Source organism: Myxine glutinosa, chromosome 2 (genome assembly GCF_964187855.1).
Source record: "Myxine glutinosa chromosome 2, kmMyxGlut1.1, whole genome shotgun sequence".
In the NCBI taxonomy this organism is placed as follows: Eukaryota; Metazoa; Chordata; class Myxini; order Myxiniformes; family Myxinidae; genus Myxine; species Myxine glutinosa.
In genome coordinates, this window is record NC_136262.1 from 200,189,032 (window position 1) to 200,211,576 (window position 22,545).

At 47.9% G+C, this 22,545-nt stretch overlaps 1 protein-coding gene across 2 annotated transcripts in view; it reads left to right on the forward strand.

The window, feature by feature from the left end:
- Nucleotides 1-22,545, forward strand: part of LOC137420935 (G protein-coupled receptor kinase 5) — a 276,186-nt gene that overhangs the window by 237,277 nt on the left and 16,364 nt on the right. For both annotated transcript variants that reach the window (XM_078772160.1, XM_078772161.1), the window contains exons 9-11: nucleotides 16,919-17,109; nucleotides 19,646-19,683; nucleotides 19,785-19,874. In XM_078772160.1, the coding sequence (XP_078628286.1) occupies nucleotides 16,919-17,109; nucleotides 19,646-19,683; nucleotides 19,785-19,874 (319 nt within the window). The remainder of the gene's footprint in view (nucleotides 1-16,918; nucleotides 17,110-19,645; nucleotides 19,684-19,784; nucleotides 19,875-22,545) is intronic.

Genomic DNA, 22,545 nt, shown 5'->3' on the forward strand with positions numbered 1-22,545 from the left:
TCCCACACATCTCCCTGCTCTTAAATGTTGTGTGCTCTCAAGTGTTTGTGTGCTTCCCCTTTTCTTGTCTTCCGCTCCCTCTCTTTATATATTTTGTTTGTCTGGTTGATTTGTTTGTGAAGTAAATGTCAGCTCTTTCACGAGCCTCGATTCAGTATACAAAAAAAAGAAGAAAAAAAAAGAAGAAAAAGTTGTTTCATGGCAACTGCTTCACCACAGGCTTCAGTGTACCAACTGTACCATGAACGGGAGGAAGGATATGACAACTAAAGACGATATGAGATGATATGGGATAATATGATATGAATGAATGTGGACATGTGATATGGACAATGTGGACAATGATATAATGATGGATAATGATAGATGATGCTGCTGTCTTGTCTGTGCCTGTTTGTGGCGAAGATGTTGAGGTCACAAAGAGATTCGCTTACCTTGGCAGTGTTATTCATGTCTCCGCATGTTGTGAGCCAGAGGTTAATAGACCTCTGGGTCGGTCCAGGGGAGTCATGGATTCACTGGAGCATGGGGTGTGGTGCTGTCGGTATCTATGCAGGAGGATGGAAGTAAGAGTCTTTAAGTCCTTGGGGCTTCCAGTCTTGCTCTACGGATGCAAGACTTGGACCCTTACCAAGGGCCAGAGAATGAGACTTAACTCCTTTGTAACCAAGTCTCTTCGGAGAATCCTTGGCTATCGCTGGTTGGACGTGTCCAACGAGCGGTTATTGAGAGAGACTCAGATGAGATTTGTTTCTTGTATGGTCCGTGAGCGTCAGCTGCGGCTGTATGGACATGTGGCTCGTTTTCCGGACACTGATCCAGCTCACCAGATACTCTCATCAAGGGAGCCTCATGAGTGGAGGAGGCCAATGGGCCGACCGCGTGCCTCGTGGTTGCAGCAGGTTGATCGGCATCTCAAGGAGATAGGGATGTGCCAGGCATCAGCCTGGGGGATGGCCAGATGGAGGCCCCTGGAGTACCATCGGAAAGTGGAAGCGGCGACGTGCTGCTCAGGTGCATGCTCCCATACCTGACCTGACCTGACTGCCCTGGCTGACTTGCTGGACCTCCTACCCTAGGCTGTTATCATAATCCTGTTTGCGCGCATGCACACACACCACTTTCTCCAATCGCTCCCCTACTCCCTCCACACCCTCAAGGCACTCATCCCCACCTTCAACCCACTCACTCCCTCTTTTCTTCCCCCCTCCCCTCATCCCCCTCACACCCTCCCCTTCTCCTCCTCCCACTCACTTTGTCCTTCCCCCCCACCTCACTCACTTCCTCCGTCCCTCTCTTTTCCTCCCCCCATCCTCTCCCCTCCCCTTCCTTTTGTCGCACTCTCCTTAATACCTTAAAGTTGCGCTTATTCAGCTTACCACATGTGAATGCTGTTCATAAAAATTCACAAAATCAAAAATCACTGACTTTTCATAAAAATCAGTTCTCTCAGTTATCACTCGGTTCTTCCACAAATACCCAGCGAAACGGAGGCAGGACAAGGAATAGGCGAGCAGGCGCGACGAAACAGGGAAGGCAGGATGAGGAATAGGCAAGCAGTCATGACAAAACATGGAAGGCAGGACGAGGAATAGGCAAGCAGTCATGACGAAACAGGGAAGGCAGGATGAGGAATAGACAAGCAGTCATGACGAAACATGGAAGGCAGGATGAGGAATAGGCAAGCAGTCATGACGAAACAGGGAAGGCAGCATGAGTAATAAGCGAGCAGGCATGACGAAACAGGGAAGGCAGGATGAGGAATAGGCAAGCAGTCATGACGAAACAGGGAAGGCAGGATGAGTAATAAGCGAGCAGGCATGACGAAACAGGGAAGGCAGGATGAGGACTAGGCGAGCAGTCATGACGAAACAGGGAAGGCAGGATGAGGAATAGGCAAGCAGTCATGACGAAACAGGGAAGGCAGGATGAGTAATAAGCGAGCAGGCATGATGAAACGGGGAAGGCAGGATGAGGAATAGGCAAGCAGTCATGACGAAACAGGGAAGGCAGGATGAGGAATAGGCAAGCAGTCATGACGAAACAGGGAAGGCAGGATGAGTAATAAGCGAGCAGTCATGACGAAACAGGGAAGGCAGGATGAGTAATAAGCGAGCAGGCATGACGAAACAGGGAAGGCAGGATGAGGACTAGGCGAGCAGGCACGACATAACAGGGCAGGCAGGACGAGGATGAGGACCAGGCGAGCAGGCACGACGAAACAGGGAAGGAAGGACTACGCGAGCAGGCATGACGAAACAGGGAAGGCAGGATGAGGACTAGGCGAGCAGGCAGGATGAGGATGAGGACCAGGCGAGCAGGCACGACAAAACAAGGAAGGCAGGACAAGGCGAGAAGGCACGACGAAACAGGGAAAGCAGGACGGGGACTAGGCGAGCAGGCAAGACGAAATGGGGAAGGCAGGATGAGGCTTAGCTCCCATTATGAGCCGTTTCTTGTGTCTCGCACACCGTTAATTGTAGTAATTAGACCAGCACAAGGAACATAGGGAAGTATCATGGTCTAAAGGTCAAATAACAAAAAATGCAATTACGGGCACATTTTGAAACATTTTTTAAATGAAACTTTGTATATGCAATCAACAGTGGGGGGCGCATTAAATATGTGACGATTTTTTGGATTTAACCCAAGCTAGGAACGGTATCACAGGGGTAAAAACAGGGAAAATAATTTAACTCAAAATCTGATATTGGGTCATTCCTGGTGAAAATGTTTGCCATCTTTCAACTTTACTTTATGTGGGAAGCGTGGGGATTTGTGATGGCGTGCTATCGACTTTGCTCTTGTTATTATTATTAGCTCACCTAGAACGAAGTTGTCCGCGTTGTCCGTCCTTCCTTCCGTCCGTCCGTCAGTAAACGCTTGCAACTTCTTCTCCGAAACCGCTAATGGGATTGTGACCATATTTGGCACAAATTATATTTGTTATGTTGTGACTAAAGTTTGTTCACAGCATTAAAAAATTCAGGGTCTAAGAGGGTCTACCAGGGGTCAAAGTGGATCCAGATTTGACCACACAAACTAGGAATTTGCTTTTTTCTCTGAAACTACAAACACTATTTCGATGAAACCTGAACACAACCTTCATCACCCATGATGTACCGAAGTTTGTTCACGGCACCAGGAAAATTGAAGTCTGAGAGGGTCTATGGGGGATCATAGTGGGTCCAGGTTTGCCCCCCCCCCCCCCCCAATACATATTTGCTTTCTTCTCTGAAAGTACACACACAATTTCGATGAAACTTCACCACAACTTTTACTGCCCGTGATGTACCAATGTTGTTCATGGCATTCGAAAAATTGTGCTCTGAGGAGGTATATGTGCTGGGTGGAGGGGGGCGGGTTGGGGGAGGGAGGGGGGGGTGGGTTGAGGTGGTGGAGATGCAGGGAAGGAGGTTGGAAGTGTTGTGTTTGCAGAAGACTCAATGGAAAGAAGACAGGGCGCTGCCATCGGACCTCACCCCTTATAAAGGGGTGGGGGGGTGGAGGGTATGAGTGGAATGTTGCCCCCGAAAATAGGTTTTTTTTGTTTGTTTGTTTGTTTAAAAAGTCTTATTATTATGTTGGTATGATTCTACTTGCTGCCCTGTCTTCTAGCAACCATTCAAATTGGTTTAAAATACCTTTAGTCAGTGTAGTATACTGCTTTATTCTACCAGGCGAGCACCGAGGGGTATTGCACCGATTATTATTATTATTATTATTATTATCATTATTATTATTATTATTATTATTATTATTATTACTAGCAAAGGTACCCATAAATGACGGGGGGCGCATCAATGTCTCACCTGAAATGAGCAATTTCCTTTGGAGTGTGTATTGATAGAAATGGGAATTCAGTGTATATATTCAGTGAGCATATGTCGCAATGGGTGCAGCTGGTAACCTCGACAACCTCGTTCCATTTTATCAGCTAACTAATATTTCCAATTCTTACTTGTTGTACCTCCGAAGTACCGCTCGGGAGTGAATGTGATATTATGAAAACTCAGCTGGGAAACAGGTTTAGGCATGTTTTGGGCCTATGGCCTGATGGAAGATCACCAAAGTTCTTTCCATACCAACCGACCACCTCCAGGCATCAATCCCTCTCCACATCGTTTCTTCAGCTCCGACCTTCCCCCCTCTCTCTATATTCGCCATAGCTTTGCTTTCAGCAATTTCCCACAGCATTTCATTCTGGTTTCCCTTTCGATGATCCATAGATCAGTAGTTTCAGTTTCACGTTTCAACATCACTTTCACTTTGAGATATCAGTTTAGATTCATCAACGCAAATTTTGTTTGTCTGGTTGATTTGTTTGTGAAGTAAATGTCAGCTCTTTCACGAGCCTTGATTCAGTATACAAAAAAACTTGTGATGCGATGCGAATAGTGCACAGACAAGGTCGTCAAAACTGATTTTGGGAGGAAATTTTTTCGAATTATCTAAGGGTCTGAAGTTTTTTTTTTTTAGGGTCATAAAGGGGTCTAAAGTGTTTACAGAATCAATGATCTTAAAAGGGCCAAATGGGGTCTAAAGGTGTCCAAGGACGAAAGAGCAAAAGGGGTCAAAAGTGTCCAAATGGTCTTAAATTGGCCAAAGTGTCTTAAGAAGTCAATAGGTCTGAAAAGTGTCAAAAGGTGTATATGTCTCAAAAGGGTTGAAATGGGTATGAAAGGGTGTAAAAGGTCTGAGGATTGTAAGGGGTCTATAGATGTGTAAATGGTCAAAGGGGACTAAGGGGTGTAAAGGGTCTAAAGGGATCTAAGGAGTGTTAGGGGTCTAAAGGGGTGTAAATGGCCGAAGGGGTGGGTCTAAGGGGGTGTAAAGGGTGTAAGGGGTCGAAAGGGTTGTAAATGGTCAAAGGGGTGGGGTCTCAGGGGTGTAAAGGGTCGAACGGAGTCTAAGGTATTCAAAGGGTCTAAGGAGTGTAAAAGTTCTAAAGATGTCTAAGGGGTTCAAGGTGTCTAAGGGGTGTAAAGGGTCTAAAGAGGTCTAAGGGGTGTAAAGGGTTAAAATGGGTCTAAGGGGTCTAAAGATGTTCTAATGGGTGTAAAGGGTCTAAGGGGTGTAAGGGTCAATGGTTTATAAGGGGGTGTGAAGGGTCAAAGGGGTGTAAAGGGTCAATGGTTTATAAGGGGGTGTGAAGGTTCAAAGGGTTAAAAGGGGTCTAAGGGGTCTAAAGATGTTCTAATGGGTGTAAAGGGTCTAAGGGGTGTAAGGGTCAATGGTTTATAAGGGGGTGTGAAGGGTCAAAGGGGTGTAAAGGGTCAAAGGTGTCTAAAGGAGCATAAAGGGATCTAAGGGGGTGTAAAGGGTCTAAGGGGTGGAAACATTCAAAGGGATATATGGGGTGAAAAGGGTCTAGATTAAGAGTTGTTTAACGTCATAATTAAGAGTTGTTTCTCACATTTTATTTATTTATTTTTTTTGATAACATATCGATGTTTGATAACATATGATAACATATCGATAATGTCGTAAGAAATGAAATATATCTCACCTGCTATTGAATATTTCTGTAATAGTGACCAGAAACCGTTTGAAAATCGAAAAAAATAATGGTTGCCAAGGTTACCCGTGGACCCACCCACGATGTCACGCTGGCGGAACCTCTTCATTTAAATGAGACATTCGAAATCTATTTCATTGTTGGACAATTGTAACGCATTCTCTAAACAACTATATAGGTTTTACGGATCAACATCGCTTGTTTTAAACTATAGTGTGGCGGACACGATGGCTCGCTGGCGCGGTGACATCATTCCGCGCACCAAGAGGGTGTCAGCCACGCCCGAGGGGTAGGCGTGGCCTCGGAATATACACGGGGCTCGCAGCCCCGAGCAAGTCAGTGCTACAGTTTGAGCTTTGTAATAAAGACTCTTTGGATCCTACGCGTTGTTGCTTACCTTTTCTGGCAAACAAGTCGTGTGCGTAGCACCGCACTACACTGGTGACCCCGATTTGGTTCAGCCGTCGCTGACCACAGAAAGCGCCATGGCAAACAACGCGGTCGCGGTAAAGCTCCCTGAGTTTTGGGAAGCCCAGGCCGAGGTATGGTTCGTGCAGGCCGAGGCACAGTTCCAGCTTCGAGGCATCACGGCGGATGAGACGCGTTACTACCACGTGATCGCCGCCCTCGGGCCCGGCACAGCCGCCCGAGTCGTGTCCGTCCTGCGGAACCCGCCGGCCGACCACAGGTACGAGGCGCTCAAACGCCTCCTCATCGCCACGTTTGGCCTCACGGAGTGCGAACGGGCCGACCGCCTCCTGGACCTTCCTGGACTCGGCGACACACGACCATCGGTGCGGATGGATTACATGCTGTCGTTGCTGGGTGACAAAGCCCCGGATTTTTTATTCTGGGCGCTCTTTCTACGCCAGCTACCGGCACAGGTACGCCTCGCGTTGGCCGGTTCCAAAATAAGGGAACCCCGCGCTCTGGCCGTCGAGGCCGACAAGTTCTTCGCAGCTTGTGACACGCGGGCGAGTTTCGGTGCGGCCGTCGTGGATCCCGAGGCTGATGCGGCTGCACACCTCGTGGATCCCGAGGCTGATGTGGATGCACACCTCGTGGCCGCCGCCATGCCCCGCCCACCACCACCGCAGCTGCGAAAGCCTCGGCCTCCGCCTCCGCCGCAAACCTGGTGCCGTTTCCACGCCAGGTTCGGCCACAAGGCTAAGAGGTGTTGCCCGCCGTGCTCGTTTGGCAAGTCGGGAAACGACCGAGCCGGTGCTCGGTAGCGGCCCTGAGCGTCGGCCATTCCGGCAGCCTCCTATTTATCACGGACACCTTGTCCGGGCACCGTTTCCTCTGCGATACAGGAGCGCAGGTAAGCGTCATCCCAGCCCACACGTCCGACAAGCGAACCGTGGGCCGGTGCCCCGCGTTGCTTGCAGCCAACGGTACACCCATACGCACATTCGGGAAGCGCTGCCTCTCCCCGTGGTTTGGAGGGCAGCGCTTTCAATGGACGTTCGTAACCGCCAGCGTGCCCATGGCATTGCTCGGTGCGGACTTCCTGTGTGCAAATGGGTTGCTGGTCGACGTAAAGCACAGACGGCTCGTCCAGGCCGAAACCTTTAGCTCGCTCGCTTGTTCGCTGAGCAGCTCGTTGAGCGGCTCACCGAGCGGCTCACCAAGCGGCTTGCTAAACGGTTCCGTCCCGGCGAGTTTGGTTTGTACGCTTCCGGCAGCGGATGACTTTACCCGCCTCCTCGCCAGTTTCCCGGCCCTCACGCGGCCCATCTTCTCGGCGGTGGCCGTCAAGCACGGGGTGGAGCATCACATCCCCACCGTCGGGCCACCGGTCTACGCCCGGGCACGCCGCCTCGAGCCGACGAAGCTCGCGGTGGCGAAAGCGGAGTTCGCTACGCTGGAGCGGCTGGGCATCGTGCGGCGCTCCAAGAGCGCTTGGGCATCGCCGCTGCACATCGTGCCGAAGCCCGGCGGGGGATGGCGGCCGTGCGGGGACTACCGCCGCCTCAACGATGCTACCACCCCCGATCGCTACCCGGTCCCTCACATCCAGGACTTTTCCGCCCGGTTGGCGAAAATGTCCCTCTTTTCCAAGGTGGACCTCATCCGCGGATACCACCAGGTCCCCGTCAGGCCGGAGGACATACCGAAGACGGCCGTCATTACACCATTCGGCCTCTTCGAGTTTCTGCAGATGCCCTTCGGGTTGAAGAATGCGGCTCAGGCGTTCCAGCGGCTGATGGACAGCGTCTTGCGCGACTTGGATTTCGTTTACGTCTACCTGGACAACATCCTCGTCGCAAGCGCGTCCCGTGAGGAGCACCTCCGCCATCTCAGCACGCTCTTCGAACGCCTGGGCCAGCATGGCCTGATCATCAACCCCGCCAAGTGCCGGTTCTGCGTCGCCGAAATTGACTTTTTGAGGCACCGCGTCACCAGGCACGGGGCCATCCCCTTACCGGCCAAGGTGGAGGCGGTCAGGGGGTTTCCGCGCCCCCGCACGATCAAGGGGCTCCAGGAGTTCCTGGGCATGGTGAACTTTTACCACCGTTTCCTGCCCCGCATCGCCCAGCTCCTGCGCCCCCTGCACGAGGCCCTCCGGGGGGAAGCCGGGCAAAGGTGACGTTGCTTGGACAGAGCCGATGGACGCGGCGTGCGCTGGCGCGAAGGTTGCCTTGGCTAACGCCACCATGCTCGCGCACCCGGCGCCCGATGCACCGATCACCCTCACCACCGACGCGGTGGGCGCGGTGCACGAGCAATGGGTGAAGGGAGCTTGGCAGCCGCTGGCGTTTTTCAGCCGGCAGCTCTGCCCACACGAACGGCGGTACAGTACCTTCGACCGCGAGCTCCTCGGGCTTCACCTGGCGGTTCAGCATTTCCGCCATCTGCTCGAGGGCCGTTCTTTCACGGCCTTCATCGACGACAAGCCCCTGGTCTTCGCGATGGCCAACGTCGCCGAGCCGTGGTCGGCCCGGCAGCAGCGTCACCTCTCGGCCGTGTCCGAGTACACGACGGACCTCCGGCACGTCGCGGGGAAGGACAACCCGGTGGCGGATTGCCTTTCCCGGTCCGTCGCCCATGCGGTCCACCTCGGGATCGACTATGCCCGGATGGCGGCGGACCAGACCGCCGACCCCGATGTCCAGGCCTTGCGGACCGCCGTCACCGAGGTGCCGTTCGACGGCGCGGGCACGGCCCTCTTGTGCGACGTCTCCCTCGGCCGTCCTCGCCCCATCGTGCCTGCAGGCTGGCAGCGCCGGGTTTTTGACGCCATCCACGGCCTGTCCCACCCGGGCACGAAGGCCTCCCAGAGGCGGGTCGCCGACAAGTTCATCTGGCATGGCCTCCGGAAAACCGTCCGCGATTGGACCAGGACGTGCCTCGCGTGCCAGCGCGCGAAGGTGCACCGCCACACCCAGGCCCCGTTGGCCCCGTTTACTGTGCCCGAACTTCGGTTCGACTATATTCACGTGGACTTGGTGGGACCTCTGCCCCCCTCGCGGGGTTTCACCCACGTCCTCACCATGGTGGACCACACCACCCGGTGGCCGGAGGCCGTGCCTTTGGCGGCGACGACGACGGCGGACGTCGCGCAGGTGTTCATCGCCACCTGGGTTGCCCGGTTCGGCGCCCCCTCGGACATCTCGTCCGACCGCGGCCCCCAGTTCACCTCGGAGCTCTGGGGGGCGGTCGCGCGGGGGCTCGGCATCCAGCTGCACCGCACCACGGCCTACCACCCCCAGGCCAACGGCCTTTGCGAGCGCTTCCATCGCTCCTTAAAGGCCGCGCTCCGGGCCACCCTCCGCGACGGCGGCTGGGTCGACAGGCTCCCCTGGGTCCTGCTGGGCCTCAGGATGGCGCCCAAGGACGACCTGCGCGCATCCGCGGCGGAGTTGGTCTTCGGACAACCGCTGCGGGTGCCGGCGAGTTCCTCCCCGACTCCACGGCACCATGGTCCGCGGCGCAGCAGCGCTCCGCACTGCAGGAGACCGCCCAGAGGTTCGCCCCGGTGCCGACGGCGCACCACGGGTGCCCGCCAACGCACGTCACCCCGGAGCTTCGCATGGCGGAGTACGTGTTTGTCCGCCACGACGCCCACCGGACACCGCTGCGGCCCCCGTACGACGGGCCCTTCCGCGTGCTGGAGACCGGGGCGAAACACTTCACCCTGGACATCGGTGGTACTCCTGACCGCGTTTCCGTGGACCGCCTCAAGCCGGCCCACCTCGACGTGGACCACCCCCCGCCAGTGGCTCGGCCCCCGCGTCGGGGCCGCCCCCGGCGGGCAGACCCCCGGCACCGCCCAGCCCCGCCGGCATGCCACCACCCTGTCCTGCACCCATCCCAGATGCCGCCAGCGGCATCCCGGCATCCCAGACGCTGCCAGCCGCCAGAGGGCGCTTCGGCCGGGTCATCCGTTTGCCCCGCAAACTGACCCCTCAGGTGCGCGGGAATTCTGGGGGGGCGCGTGTGGCGGACACGATGGCTCGCTGGCGCGGTGACATCATTCCGCGCACCAAGAGGGTGTCGGCCACGCCCGATGGGTAGGCGTGGCCTCGGGATATACACGGGGCTCGCAGCCCCGAGCAAGTCAGTGCTACAGTTTGAGCTTTGTAATAAAGACTCTTTGGATCCTACGCGTTGTTGCTTCCTTTTTCTGGCAAACAAGTCGTGCGCGTAGCACCGCACTACAATAGGATGTATATTTTGAGTGTATATTTGGAGGGTGTATATTTGGAGCTGTATATTTACTAAAGTTACCAAAGAGGTAACCTTTTTTTTCTTTAAACCATTTTTCACCCTTGAGTGTGATGTTCGATGAGCAGTAAAATTACCTTTAAAAGGATGTAGAGGTTGTGTTTGTACTATTTTCGGTTTTTGAATAATTAGCGCATTTGGAAGGTCATGTGACTCCTTCTTTGCCGAACTTACCGATTATGGTAACATCATAATTAAGAGTTGTTTCGCACATATGATAACATATTTGATGATCGGAGCTCATCATCAAACTAATTATATCGATATTCGTGTTGAAATACAATAAAAATTGGGCTTTTAAAAATAAAGATTTGTATATGTGGATCGACCCTCGGAGATCATGGCGACAGGTGGTGGCTCGGATGGTTTTAAGTTATGAATTGTGAGAAAATAACTGTTTTAAAACCCCTAGTCACGTGAAAAAGTAAGTACACCCCATGTAAAGTTTTGACTTTTTCAACGTATTTCAACATACCTCTATTTGATCTTCATTTCAACAATATTGATAGATAAAGGTGATATAATATAACAAATATCATGAAACATTTACATTTTGTAGTCCATTGTATAATTTAAAGAAACATAAATGCAAATTCCGCATGTGGAAAAAGTAAGTACACCCTTGGCTCTAAGAGGTGGTATTGCCACCTTTGGCAGAAACAACCTCAAGTAGGCGTTTCTTATAACTGTCTACCAGTCTCTGACATCGACTGGGAGAAACTTTGCCCACTTTTCCATGCAGAATTCTTTCAGCTGTGCGATGTTTGAGGGGTTTCTTGCATGCACAGCTCGTTTCAAATCCCCACACAACATCTCGATGGGATTTAGATCCGGGCTTTGACTTGGCCATTCCAGAACGCTCCATTTCTTTATTTTCAGCCATTCCTTGGTGGATTTACTGGTATGTTTCGGGTCATTGTCATGTTGCAAGGTCCACCTTCGGTTGAGCTTCAACTGTCCGACAGATGGCCTTATGTTATCCTCAAGCACCCTCTGGTACAATGAAGAATTCATAGTGCCTTGTATGATGGTGAGCTGCCCAGACCCTGATGCAGCAACGCTGCCCCAAACCATAATATTTCCACCACCATGCTTTACAGTTGGTATCAGGTTCTTGTGGTCAAATGCTGTCTTTGATTTTCACCAAACTTCTTCTGGTACTGTGGCCAAATAGCTCTACCTTTGACTCATCTGTCCAGAACACATTGTTGCAGAAGTGCTGGTCTTTGCCTAGGTGTTCATTGGCAAACTTTAGTCTTGCCCTGATGTTCTTTCTGGACAGCAAAGGTTTCCTCATTGCACACCGCACATGTAGATCAAATTTGTGCAGCCTCTTTCTAATGGTAGACTCGTGCACTTTGACATCAACAGTGGCAAGAGCTACCTGTAGGTCCCAGGATGACATTCTGGGGTTCTTAGAGACTTTTTTCAGCATCTTGCGGTCTGCTCTCGGGCTGAACTTGCTAGGGCGGCCTCGCCTGAACAAGTTGGCAGTTTGGAATCTTCTCCACTTGTAGATGATCTTCCGGACAGTCGAATGATTGATTTCAAATTGTTTCGAGGTCTTTTTAAATCCCTTCCCAAACTCATAGGCATCTATAACCTTCTTTCTGAAGGCCTCAGAGAGCTCTTTTGATCTAGGCATGGTGACGCCGCACACTTCAACAACAAAGAGCAAACCAAACTAAATGTCTGAGGTTTAAATAAGACAGGTTCCTCTAAGATCCTCTCTGACGATGTTCTAATCATTTGTACCTGAGCTGGTGCACCTGATTCTAATTTTAGGTATTTGAAGTAGTGATAAATGTAGGGGTGTACCTACTTTTTCCACATGCGAAATTTGCATTTATGTTTATTTAAATTATACAATGGACTACAAAATGTAAATGTTTCATGGGATTTTTTTGTTTTTTGTTTTTTGTATACAAGATCGAGGCTCGTGAAAGAGCGAACATTAATCACACAGAAAGACAAACCGACACATAAAACATATAACATCGGGAGCGGTAGACAAGATGGCGAGAGAGGAGGAAGGACACAAACACAACATTATTTTGAGAGCAGGGACCGAGAGACATGGAGACATCGAGAGATCTGTGAGAGGGAGAGGGCATTGGGGGGCGGGGCATGGGAAAGGGGGGGGTGGGAGAGGTATAAAACATATGGACACTGCCAGGACTTCCAGGAAAGAAGTTGGAATTTCAAACAAGGTGGATCTGGGGTGAATTAGCAGGGGTAGAAAAGATCAAGGTTTTGGATGGGGGAAGATAAGAGATGGTGGTGAACAGCTGTTTTAAAGACCTGGAGGGACGAGTGGGATTGAAGGGAGTGAGGGAGTTTGTTCCAGAGGTGGGAGAAAAGAGGAATGAAAGAGTGAAGGTGAGCAGAGAGCCGAGATTTCGGCAGTTTAACCATCAGAGGGTTGCTGGCAGATCTTGTGCGACCTGTAGGAATATTTGGGGGACAGAGCACAGAGAGAGCTGGGGGTGCAAGGCCGGAGAGGAGTCGGTAGAAGACAGAAAGACCACATACCTGCCTGCGGTGAGTGAGTGAAAGGCCCTCAGAGATAGCTTCATCGCGGGAGATTCCAATAATTCTGAAAGCATTGGTTTCGACAGCGTGAAGCCGAGCTACGTGTGAGGCAGGAGCACCGGCCCTGAGGGGAGAACAGTATTCCATTGAGCTGCGGATGAAAGCCTTGTATGTGGTGGGGAGCTCAGGTGTGCCGAGGAAGGACTTCGCACGACGGAGGATGCCCAGTCGGCGACTGGCTTTGGAGGCCAATATATTTGTTGTATTATATCACCTTTATCTGTCAATATTGTTGAAATGAAGATCAAATAGCTGTATGTTGAAATATGTTGAAAAAGTCAAAACTTTACATGGGGTGTACTTACTCTTTCACGTGACTGTATTGAGGTTCAGGGTGGTAAAAGATGTTATCCTATAAAGTTTCGTGCCGATTGACCTTGGGAGCTCAGAGGAGTAGGTTCACAAATGAACAAACAAACAAACGGACATTTTGCTTTTACCTGTATAGATTTGCATCAATGGCTACAGTGGCTTTTACAATGTAACTGACTTTCGCTTTACACTCAAGTATTTCGTTGGGCAGATTAAGCCATTTTTATGTCGCAATCGACCAAATGTTGTACTTGTGTGCTTCCCTCTCTCTCCCCATCTTGTCTCCTGCTCCCTTTATCATACGTTTTGTGTGTCGGTTTGTTTTTTTGTGATTAATGTTAGCGCTTACACGAGCCTCGATCTTGTATACAAAAATAAAATAAAAAAGGTTATACAAGCACCAAACTGTGCTGATACCCTTTGGGTCATTTATTCGGTTAAAATAAATGGCCACTATTTTTCACGATTGCCGCCAATCAAAGCCGAGCATGACATTTTCAGCCCTAGACCTTGACAAAGGTAACCAATTTGAACGATCGTGGTGTTAATCTCGATGTTTTTGACCATGCCGAAGCCGATTCTACATATTTGAGACCTCAGACACTTTATTTTTATCATTTCTAGAGACATGAAATTAAACCCTGTTGATGATTGTTCTCATCAGTCCTGGCATGTACAACTGCACAGTTCTGTACAGGTGAGGCCAGAGCGATAGCATTTGCACCTTGCATGACATTCCATTTTGCATCCACCTTTTGTCAGTTCTTGGTAATGAAGGATAGGTTCTCCAGCAAACCTTAGATTGTTGCATCCATCCCCAATCTGCAGGACTTTGCGTTTCTGGCTGACTCCATATGATTGACTCAATATGCATCATGCCTGGTAGGTAGCACGCTTAAAATGTTGCAAGAGGGCAGCTCGAGTAGGTGGGAGAGATTCATATGACCTCTGCTTATGAGCAAAGAGTTCCAGCCGTGTAACATTTACATTTGTAGCAGTTCTGGACCAATCATACATTGTGACTACAAATTTCTCAAAGATCTCAAGGTCATCATCTCCATCTGTTCATGGATACTTACTAAGTTGTTTGAAGACTCTTGATGCGTCATTGCACACATTCCATGTTTGTCATGCAGATTTCTTTCCTTTATCACGTGATGCAGACACAATATCACAAAACAAGTTCTTACAAGGATGGCAGTGTATATATCGCCATGACTACATCATCTGTGTCATTTGCCTTGTTCATAAGGACTTTGTTGCCTTCCATTACTGGATGCCTGGCATGTACAAAAATACGTATAAATGTCTCTTCATGGGTACATGGAGCCACATCGTCGAGGATGATTATTTGATTGCTGAGTGCTAGTTCTTCCTTAGTCACGATTATCATATTTGGTGTGTGCATTTCAGCAATTCTGGCTGCAAGGAAATGGAAAAGTTCTGTCTTGTTGGCCTCACGCAGGAAGCTCTGCCAGTTTTTTGGTGTCTTGTTAGTTAGTGTCCTCGCCCTCCTTCTGACTCCCTTTCCTCGCTTCGTTCTTGTTTCAAACTTCTATCTGGATGGACGGTACACATCAAAGCAAATATCGGTTCTATTGTACTTGGCAGAAATTGCCCATGCAGTTGGGAGGACATTTATTCTGGCATAGTCATCAGATGTTTTGATGTACCTGGGGGCAAAGCGTTTACCAATGCTGATCCGTCAATGATGACAGCATCTGCTTCTGGTTCTGTGTCTGGTGTCATCACATGGGATTGAAGAAGTTCGACAAGACTAGATTTCTGACAGGTGTGTGTAGCTTCCCATTGCCACTCAAAGCAGCAGGAACTGACTGGTTTTCATACTTGAAGAACTCATTTAAGTCGCACTGCATTCTCTGGCAAGATATAAAGAGCTGCGAGAAGTCTTAAGTGCCTTGTGATTGAGGTCAATGGCAACTCATTCTTGCTTGAAGAAGTTAATCTTGTTCTTCTGGAGGGGCTTAGAGAACAATAATTGAGTGGGATATTTGTGGAAATATTGGTGTAGCCATCCTGCTCTGGACTGTAGGAGGTTGGAGGTGTCTTGTTGACAGAGGCACCATTTTGCCCAATCAGTCTGCCATTTAGATGCTGATGATGTAGACGGAGTATCCATGTCTACAGATGAGACTTTCCTGTTGGCTGAATAGTCAGAACCAGAGCCAGTGTCATCAATCTGGAGGATGAAAGAGAACTCGCAATTAGTATTCAGTATGATTAGTACAACAAATAGAAAGAAAAAAAACATTGAAACCGCTGACTGTTCACAGTTTTAGTAACCAATTCCACAGCCAAGGCTAGAACTAACTGATTGTTTGGAAGGAGGGGAGTCTACCAAGGATTATAAGGCATTAACAGTGAGTTTAGCCATGATAGCCATGTTTAGCCATCACTTCCGGTTCCGGGTCTTTGAGCTTCGGTCTTGCCGGTTTTCATCCCTGCCGTTTTCCTCAAAGATAATTACTCCCGGTCTTTTTGTCGTGTTTGTACTATTTATTTTGCTGTCCCTGTGTTTACTGTGTGCTTCTAGTTCGGTTGTGTTTTAAAATGTATGCAAATTTGTGAGTATTTGTCGGATTTATCGTATCGTATTTGAGGCCCACCCGTTTCCCTTGTATCCACAATCGTTTTTATTTGTCCTTTCTCTATATTTCAGTCCCTTTATTTCACCACTATCTCCCTCTTCCTCCCTCAATTTCTTCCCAAATATATACCCTATGTTTAATGCCATAAATCAAAAAAATTAATAAATTACTGTCCCCTCACCTCTCCTCAAAGTTGCTGCTCCCCTCACACATCCGCAAGGCTGCCTCCTCTACCCCTCCCTCTCTCTTCCAACTCATTCCGCCTCATCCTCCTCCAATCTTCTATTTGCCTCTGCCACCCGCCTCATGTTCCTCCTCACTGTGCCTCATCTCATCACCCCCTCGACTTTTGTCCTCCTCTTCTTCATCCTGCCCTCTCTCCTAGCTCTTCTGCAATCTACGATACATTGTCAACAGTTTTCCCTACCTCCCCTTCTCATCCCGCATCTGACCCTCCACCTCCCCTCCCTCTTCCTTAATGGTATGGACCACAAACATCCAGGGCCTTCATTCAAAGGTTGCTTCTGACAAACCAGACTTAATCTGCTTAACAGTAACATTCCACCTTAAAGACCTCTCTGACTCCTTAGTATCTCTCCCTGGTTACTCCCTCCTCCGGTATGATATACCTGAGCCTCATTCTAGTGGCCGAGTTGCTCTCTTTATCAAAAACACATTGTCCACAGCCTTCCAACAACAACAGCTTTTGACCCCCCTTTGAATTTGCTTTCCTGAAGACACCTCACTGTGGTCCCTTTTTTCCTGTATATGTCATGTATATGTCATAAAATCTAGGCTCATAGAAGAGTGAAGGGAAGAGAGGGTCAAAAGGTAATATATTGACAGTGCAACAGTTGAATGCAAAGCCAGGTGATGAACAAACGGGGAAAGAGGGTGGAAAGAATGAAAAGAAACACAGGAACTGAGAACAATTTCGAACTAGTTGGGTGGATTATCATCACAAGCGATCAAATTATCCGTACCATTTGTGCTGCATTTGTTGTTGGAACCTAACAAACGCGAGTGTGAATGGAAAAAGCATGATGCTTGTAGAGTGTAGACAGTGTTTGGGAATGAAAGGGAGAATTGAGAAACTGTTCTGGATTTGGGAATGGAGAAACTTGGGTTACATGTTCTTGTGTGTTCGGCTTGTTTGCAGGTTAGTCTGGCGTACAGCTACGAGACGAAGGATGCACTTTGCCTGGTACTCACCATCATGAACGGTGGCGACCTTAAGTTCCACATTCACAACATGGGGAACCCTGGTTTTGAGGAGGAACGTGCTGTCTTCTACGCTGCTGAGATATGCTGTGGCCTAGAGGACTTGCACAGGGAAGGAATTGTGTACAGGTGTGTAAATTGTTCAATAGACATACAAACGTCCATTTCTGAAAGTTATTTTCTCCTTACCCAACCTCATCTCTTTCTGATTCGTCTTTACCTCTGGGAAGGTCTGATATATTTGATCAGCAAAGATATTTGGTATACTAATTCCCATACTTCTATATGTTTTGGTATGACTCAGCCAGGGTTCAAATTATTAAATTAAATACTGCTCAGTCACCTGTGATGTGATGCTACTAAATAATGTTGCTACCATCACCAAGCAGTAAAAGTCCCAAATTGCCTCCGTGCAGTTAATGAGTTACCTTACAAGGAACTTCAATGCAGGAAGAGGCCATTTGGCCCATCTGGCATGCACAATAATTGCCAACCTATGGTTGTTTGTTGGTCCATACTCTATCATTTTGAATGTTGAGCATCAATAGAGAGGAAGCAGCACTACCATTTTTAAAGTCTTTGGTATGACTCAGCCGGTTCGAACCGCCGACCTTCCAGACTCAGAACGCCCCAAAATGACCCGAAGGGTTGACGAGTGCAGTCATCAATGATCATATTTACAAACTAAAAATAATTTGTAGCATATCCAATAAAACAGGTGCAGCTTCCTGTGGAAAAACTTTATCCCATCATTATACTGCACTACAGTTGTCACATCACTATTTTGCAGTAGAATGATGTAAAATTGTTTATGATGTATTTTGTTGAGGATTGTTTCGACTTGATGCAGATTGCTCTTGGTCTCGAGCCCAGATCCTGCAGGTAGTTTATTACGTTGCCACACTTGTTAACTTGATCTTCAATGTCCACTCTTGAGAGTTGTACAGGAAACGTGTTGATGCGGATATTCTGAACAGGCCCCTACATTGGGTAGGCCGAGGCGTACTGTATTGCAAGCCATAAGAGCCAGACTGTATTACGAGATTAACAGTGAGCTACGTGGTAGTATATAGTCGTTGCCAATATCTCTGCTGTGCCGCTTTATCCGCAATGTTTGTAGGTACCTATCCAAATCAAACTCAAACCTATTTCCTGTTTCTGCTGCCACTGCCCTTTCAGGGAGACAATTCCATACATTAACTGCTCCACTGTCTTACTACCATCCCCTAAAAGTTATTGGTTGTATGGTCTACAAATCAAAATTGATTAGGTTTTACTTTTTTATTTTTTTAAAACTGTGTTCCATGGTTCAAAGGGGAGCTTTGGGAGACATCAGTATAAGTATCCCATTCAGGACGAGTTCATTTTGAGACATCAACATACTTTTGCATGAATTCAAAGATTTGTAAGTAAATAGACAAATCGGCATGGTATCCGATTTGAATTTTGGGATTCCAGCATTAGTGGGGCGGCTTAGCCCAAATATTCAAAAGAATTGTGCATTTTGTGATACAAGCACCAAATTTGGCACAAATGTACATTAATATGTTGCGAACATTTTCAGATATTGCGCCACTTGAAATTCCGTAATATCATTTTTTTCAAATTTTTTCAAATTTCGTAATTTCAAATTTTTCAGGTGACACCGTCACAATTTCGGTCTTCGAGGCCGGCCGATAGGCAAAGTGTGACCGGAAGGGACGAGGTTCTCCTGACCACGTGGCCCTCGATCTGGGAAGCGAGAGGCGTTCCATTAGTGGACGCGCCCCTCACGCCCGACTTTTGGGCGGCCCCGGCAGGCCGTTTGTTTTGACGTTCCGTGACAGGCCCCGCACCCCCACCTCCGGGCCGACCGGAAGCTTGTGCTGAGTACATCATACCTGAACAACTCAGTGAGGCAGAACACAGCAGTGCACACCAGGGTGACCCCTTCAGTGCATAAACCAATTAACCTGTCCACTGCAGGGCATATAGAAATGAAGTTATTTTCTGCATATAATAATGATATAAGTTCAGTTCTATATAACAATTTCTGTTATCACCACTACCACTACAACTACCACTACTACAAGCTTTGTCTGGAATTTTGTGGACTAACAGACAAACAGACAAGCTGGGATCAAAACATTACCTCCTTCCACCATTGAGTGTAGAGGTAAACATCATGGAAATTATATCATGCCCTAGATTTAATTCATGCTTACCCGTGTATTTGCTTCACTGGTTCACAAGGTCTTTTGCATACATGTAATTCAGACTCGCGTCTTCATTGCTGACCACACAATGTTCGCAACATATTAATGTACATTTGTGCCAAATTTGGTGCTTGTATCACAAAATGCACAATTCTTTTGAATATTTGGGCTAAGCCGCCCCACTATATCGGCCGGCCTCGAAGACCGAAATTGTGACGGTGTCACCCGAAAAATTTGAAATTACGAAATTTGAAAAAATTTGAAAAAAAAAATTGCGGAATTTCAAGTGGCCCAATATCTGAAAATGTTCGCAACATATTAATGTACATTTGTGCCAAATTTGGTGCTTGTATCACAAAATGCACAACAGGTTTGCTATGCTGCTACACTACATCACGAGCCATGGGTTTAAAATGGGAATGCCAAGCATTGCTGTGCAGCCTTCTTCATTGCTCTTCATTGTGTTCCAGGGATCTCAAGCCAGAGAACATCTTGCTGGATGACAATGGTGAGAGGGAATGGAAAAGCTGCTCCACCTCAAGTTAGTTATTTTATGTTTCAACTGTTTATGCTCTGTCCCACTCTCGGCTGTGTTGCATCGATCTGCAGGACACATACGCGTCTCGGACCTTGGACTTGCTGTCAAGATCCCTGAGGGAGAGACGATCCGTGGCCGTGTGGGGACTGTGGGCTACATGGGTGTGTATTTTCCCATAAGGAGACATTATTATTGATCAATATTTTCTTGAGCCTATGTGGATTGACTGGGGGGGTGAGTCGGAGGTTTACAGATCGGTTACACTTTTCGAAATAATGAAAATTTCCGTTTCTGCAAACCATGGAAGGAGTGAAGCTGTTTTGTGATTTGTATTTATTGCCACAACCCAAAACGAGCACTTTGGTCACTGGTAGGAAAGATGCTGATGATCCATTCATCTTCACAAAATCGCATGACCTGACACATTCGTGACCTCACATGACCTCGGTCCTTTTCAAATTCGACAGTTACTGCTGTTCCAGTCAAGCAGAATGATCCAGTCAGTTCTCATTGGTCCAAGTGTTCTAACTTGCAATGCCTGCCCATGGAGATGCTCAGTTTGAGCCACATACCTGTCCACTAACAACAACAGGCATTTTAAGGCCATTTTCCCTCCTAGAGCGGGGGTTAGCCTTGCGGGCCCCATGACAATCTTCTCCATTTTGCCCTATTTTCTGCATCTCCCCTTGTTAACCCCCTTGCCCGCATTTCTTCTTCGACTATCTTTAGCCAAGTCTTTCTCGGTCTTCCCCATCATCTACTCCCTTCTACATTCATTTCCATCACTCTTCTCAACCAGTCACGTTCATCCTTCCTCAACACACGACCAAACCATCTCAACCTGTTTCTCTTCACAGCATCCATCACAGGCTCTATTCCCATCATTTTTCGCAATTCATCATTTGTCTTCCTCTCTCTCAACAATACTCCGCACATCCACCGAACCATTCGCATTTCCACCCTTTCCAGCCTTTGTTGCTGCTCTACGTTCATTACCCATCTCTCGCTCCCGTAAATCATAACACTTCTCACACATGCAGCATACACCTTTCCCTTCAGCTTCAACAACACTCCCCTCCTCGTCAGCACGCCACTCAGTTCCTGAAACTTCTTCCATGCACATCTCACTCTAGCAGCCGTCGCAGAGTCTGATCCACCTTCTCCATTCAGCATGTCTCCGAGGTAGCAAAATGTTTTCACACCTTCCAGCTTCATGCCGTCTCCAAGATCCAACTCAACATTTCCTCCATCTGCAGCTCCCTCTGTGCACACCTTACACTTGAATGTAGCTGCCACACTGGTTAATGACCCTCTCAAACCACTGCATTTTTGATGAACTCACTCGGCGCACATTGTACATTGAATGAAGTTCACTCCAACACCCTTCCTGCACACAGCACACGGCCATTTCCCAGTTCTTTCCACCTCACCACATGCTTTACCACTTACCATCCCCAACACAGTTTGGTTGTGTCCACCAACACAACCAAACAAAAGCCGTTGGCTTTTTTACTTCTTGATGCTCATTAACAGATTCACTTTTGCTGTAAAATCGATATTTTTCACGAACTTAATAGCAATGAATACGCAGGTTTATCACAATGGTGATTATGAATTTCCCCAAACTTGTCCTGTTGGTAGATTTGTCTGGAGGTACTTTTTAACTCAACTGGACTATGTCTAGCTGAGTTTTTGTCGACACCCAGTGTCCGTCGTCCGTCGTCCGTCTGTCTGTCTGTCGTCTGTAAACAATTCGACATCGACGCTCTAAAAGTCACAAATATTGATCAAATTCGATGAAACTTGTTATGCAGCATCTTTAAGACATAAACTAGTTTGGGATTGCATTTGGGTTGCACGCCCAAAAATGGGCGCGGCAGGGTGGCCATGTTGAAAAATCAAAAATCGAAATTTTCAAAAACATTCTTTCTTTTCAGCACAAATCTCTAACTCCTGAAAGTATGCAACAAATGGACCCATGTGTGTGACTAATAGACTATCACTTGTGTGTGCAATCAATCTGTCACCCAAGTTATATGTGGACATTCTCCGAAAAGACTCGTGGCATGTTTTTCATCATCACAGCATGCAAATTGCGTACTTTAATATTGTAATGGTTTTGCTCTAAATGTTGTTGTACACAGAGTTCAACGCATTACCACTTTCCACACCGACTATATATGTTCATCGAAAATAAACTCTGGCAACAACAGATTCCTGAAGAACAGTCGTACAGTTCAAAATCGAAATGTTGGAAAGCTGTTTACTAGAACAATCAGCTAGGAACATAGTAAAAGAGCATCTAGCATTTGTCCACTCCACAACTAAGCAACTGTTTTTCCTGTCTATGTACTAGTCTTTCAAACTATTGACAGTGTGAGAATGTATGGATAATTCAAGAGAAAATGACGACGTTGTAATGTCACTTGAGTCCAATTCAATGAATAATGACTATGTGTGTGTGTGTGAGGAGGTGGGGATTTGATGAATGAATACTTAAACCCTGTTGAACACATCTATTGAAATATTCAACATATCTTGATTCAATACCATACATGTATATTGTTTGACCAAGTCTTTCTAAATAAATTTAAGTCTGAAATCTGAGAAAAGTAATTGTAGTTTTACTTTTAATGCGTCACTTAAAACTCAATTTTTTCTAGTTTCCTGTTTAAACATGAGATACCTTCAACGTTACTGTACCTCTTTAGCACATATAAACTATACAGTTTGTGGTTCCATTATGCATATTCTAACCATATTGATATAGACCAGTTGAGTTCAGGTTCCCTGGAACCTCTTGTGTTGTCATTAGAAATGGTAACCCTTTGC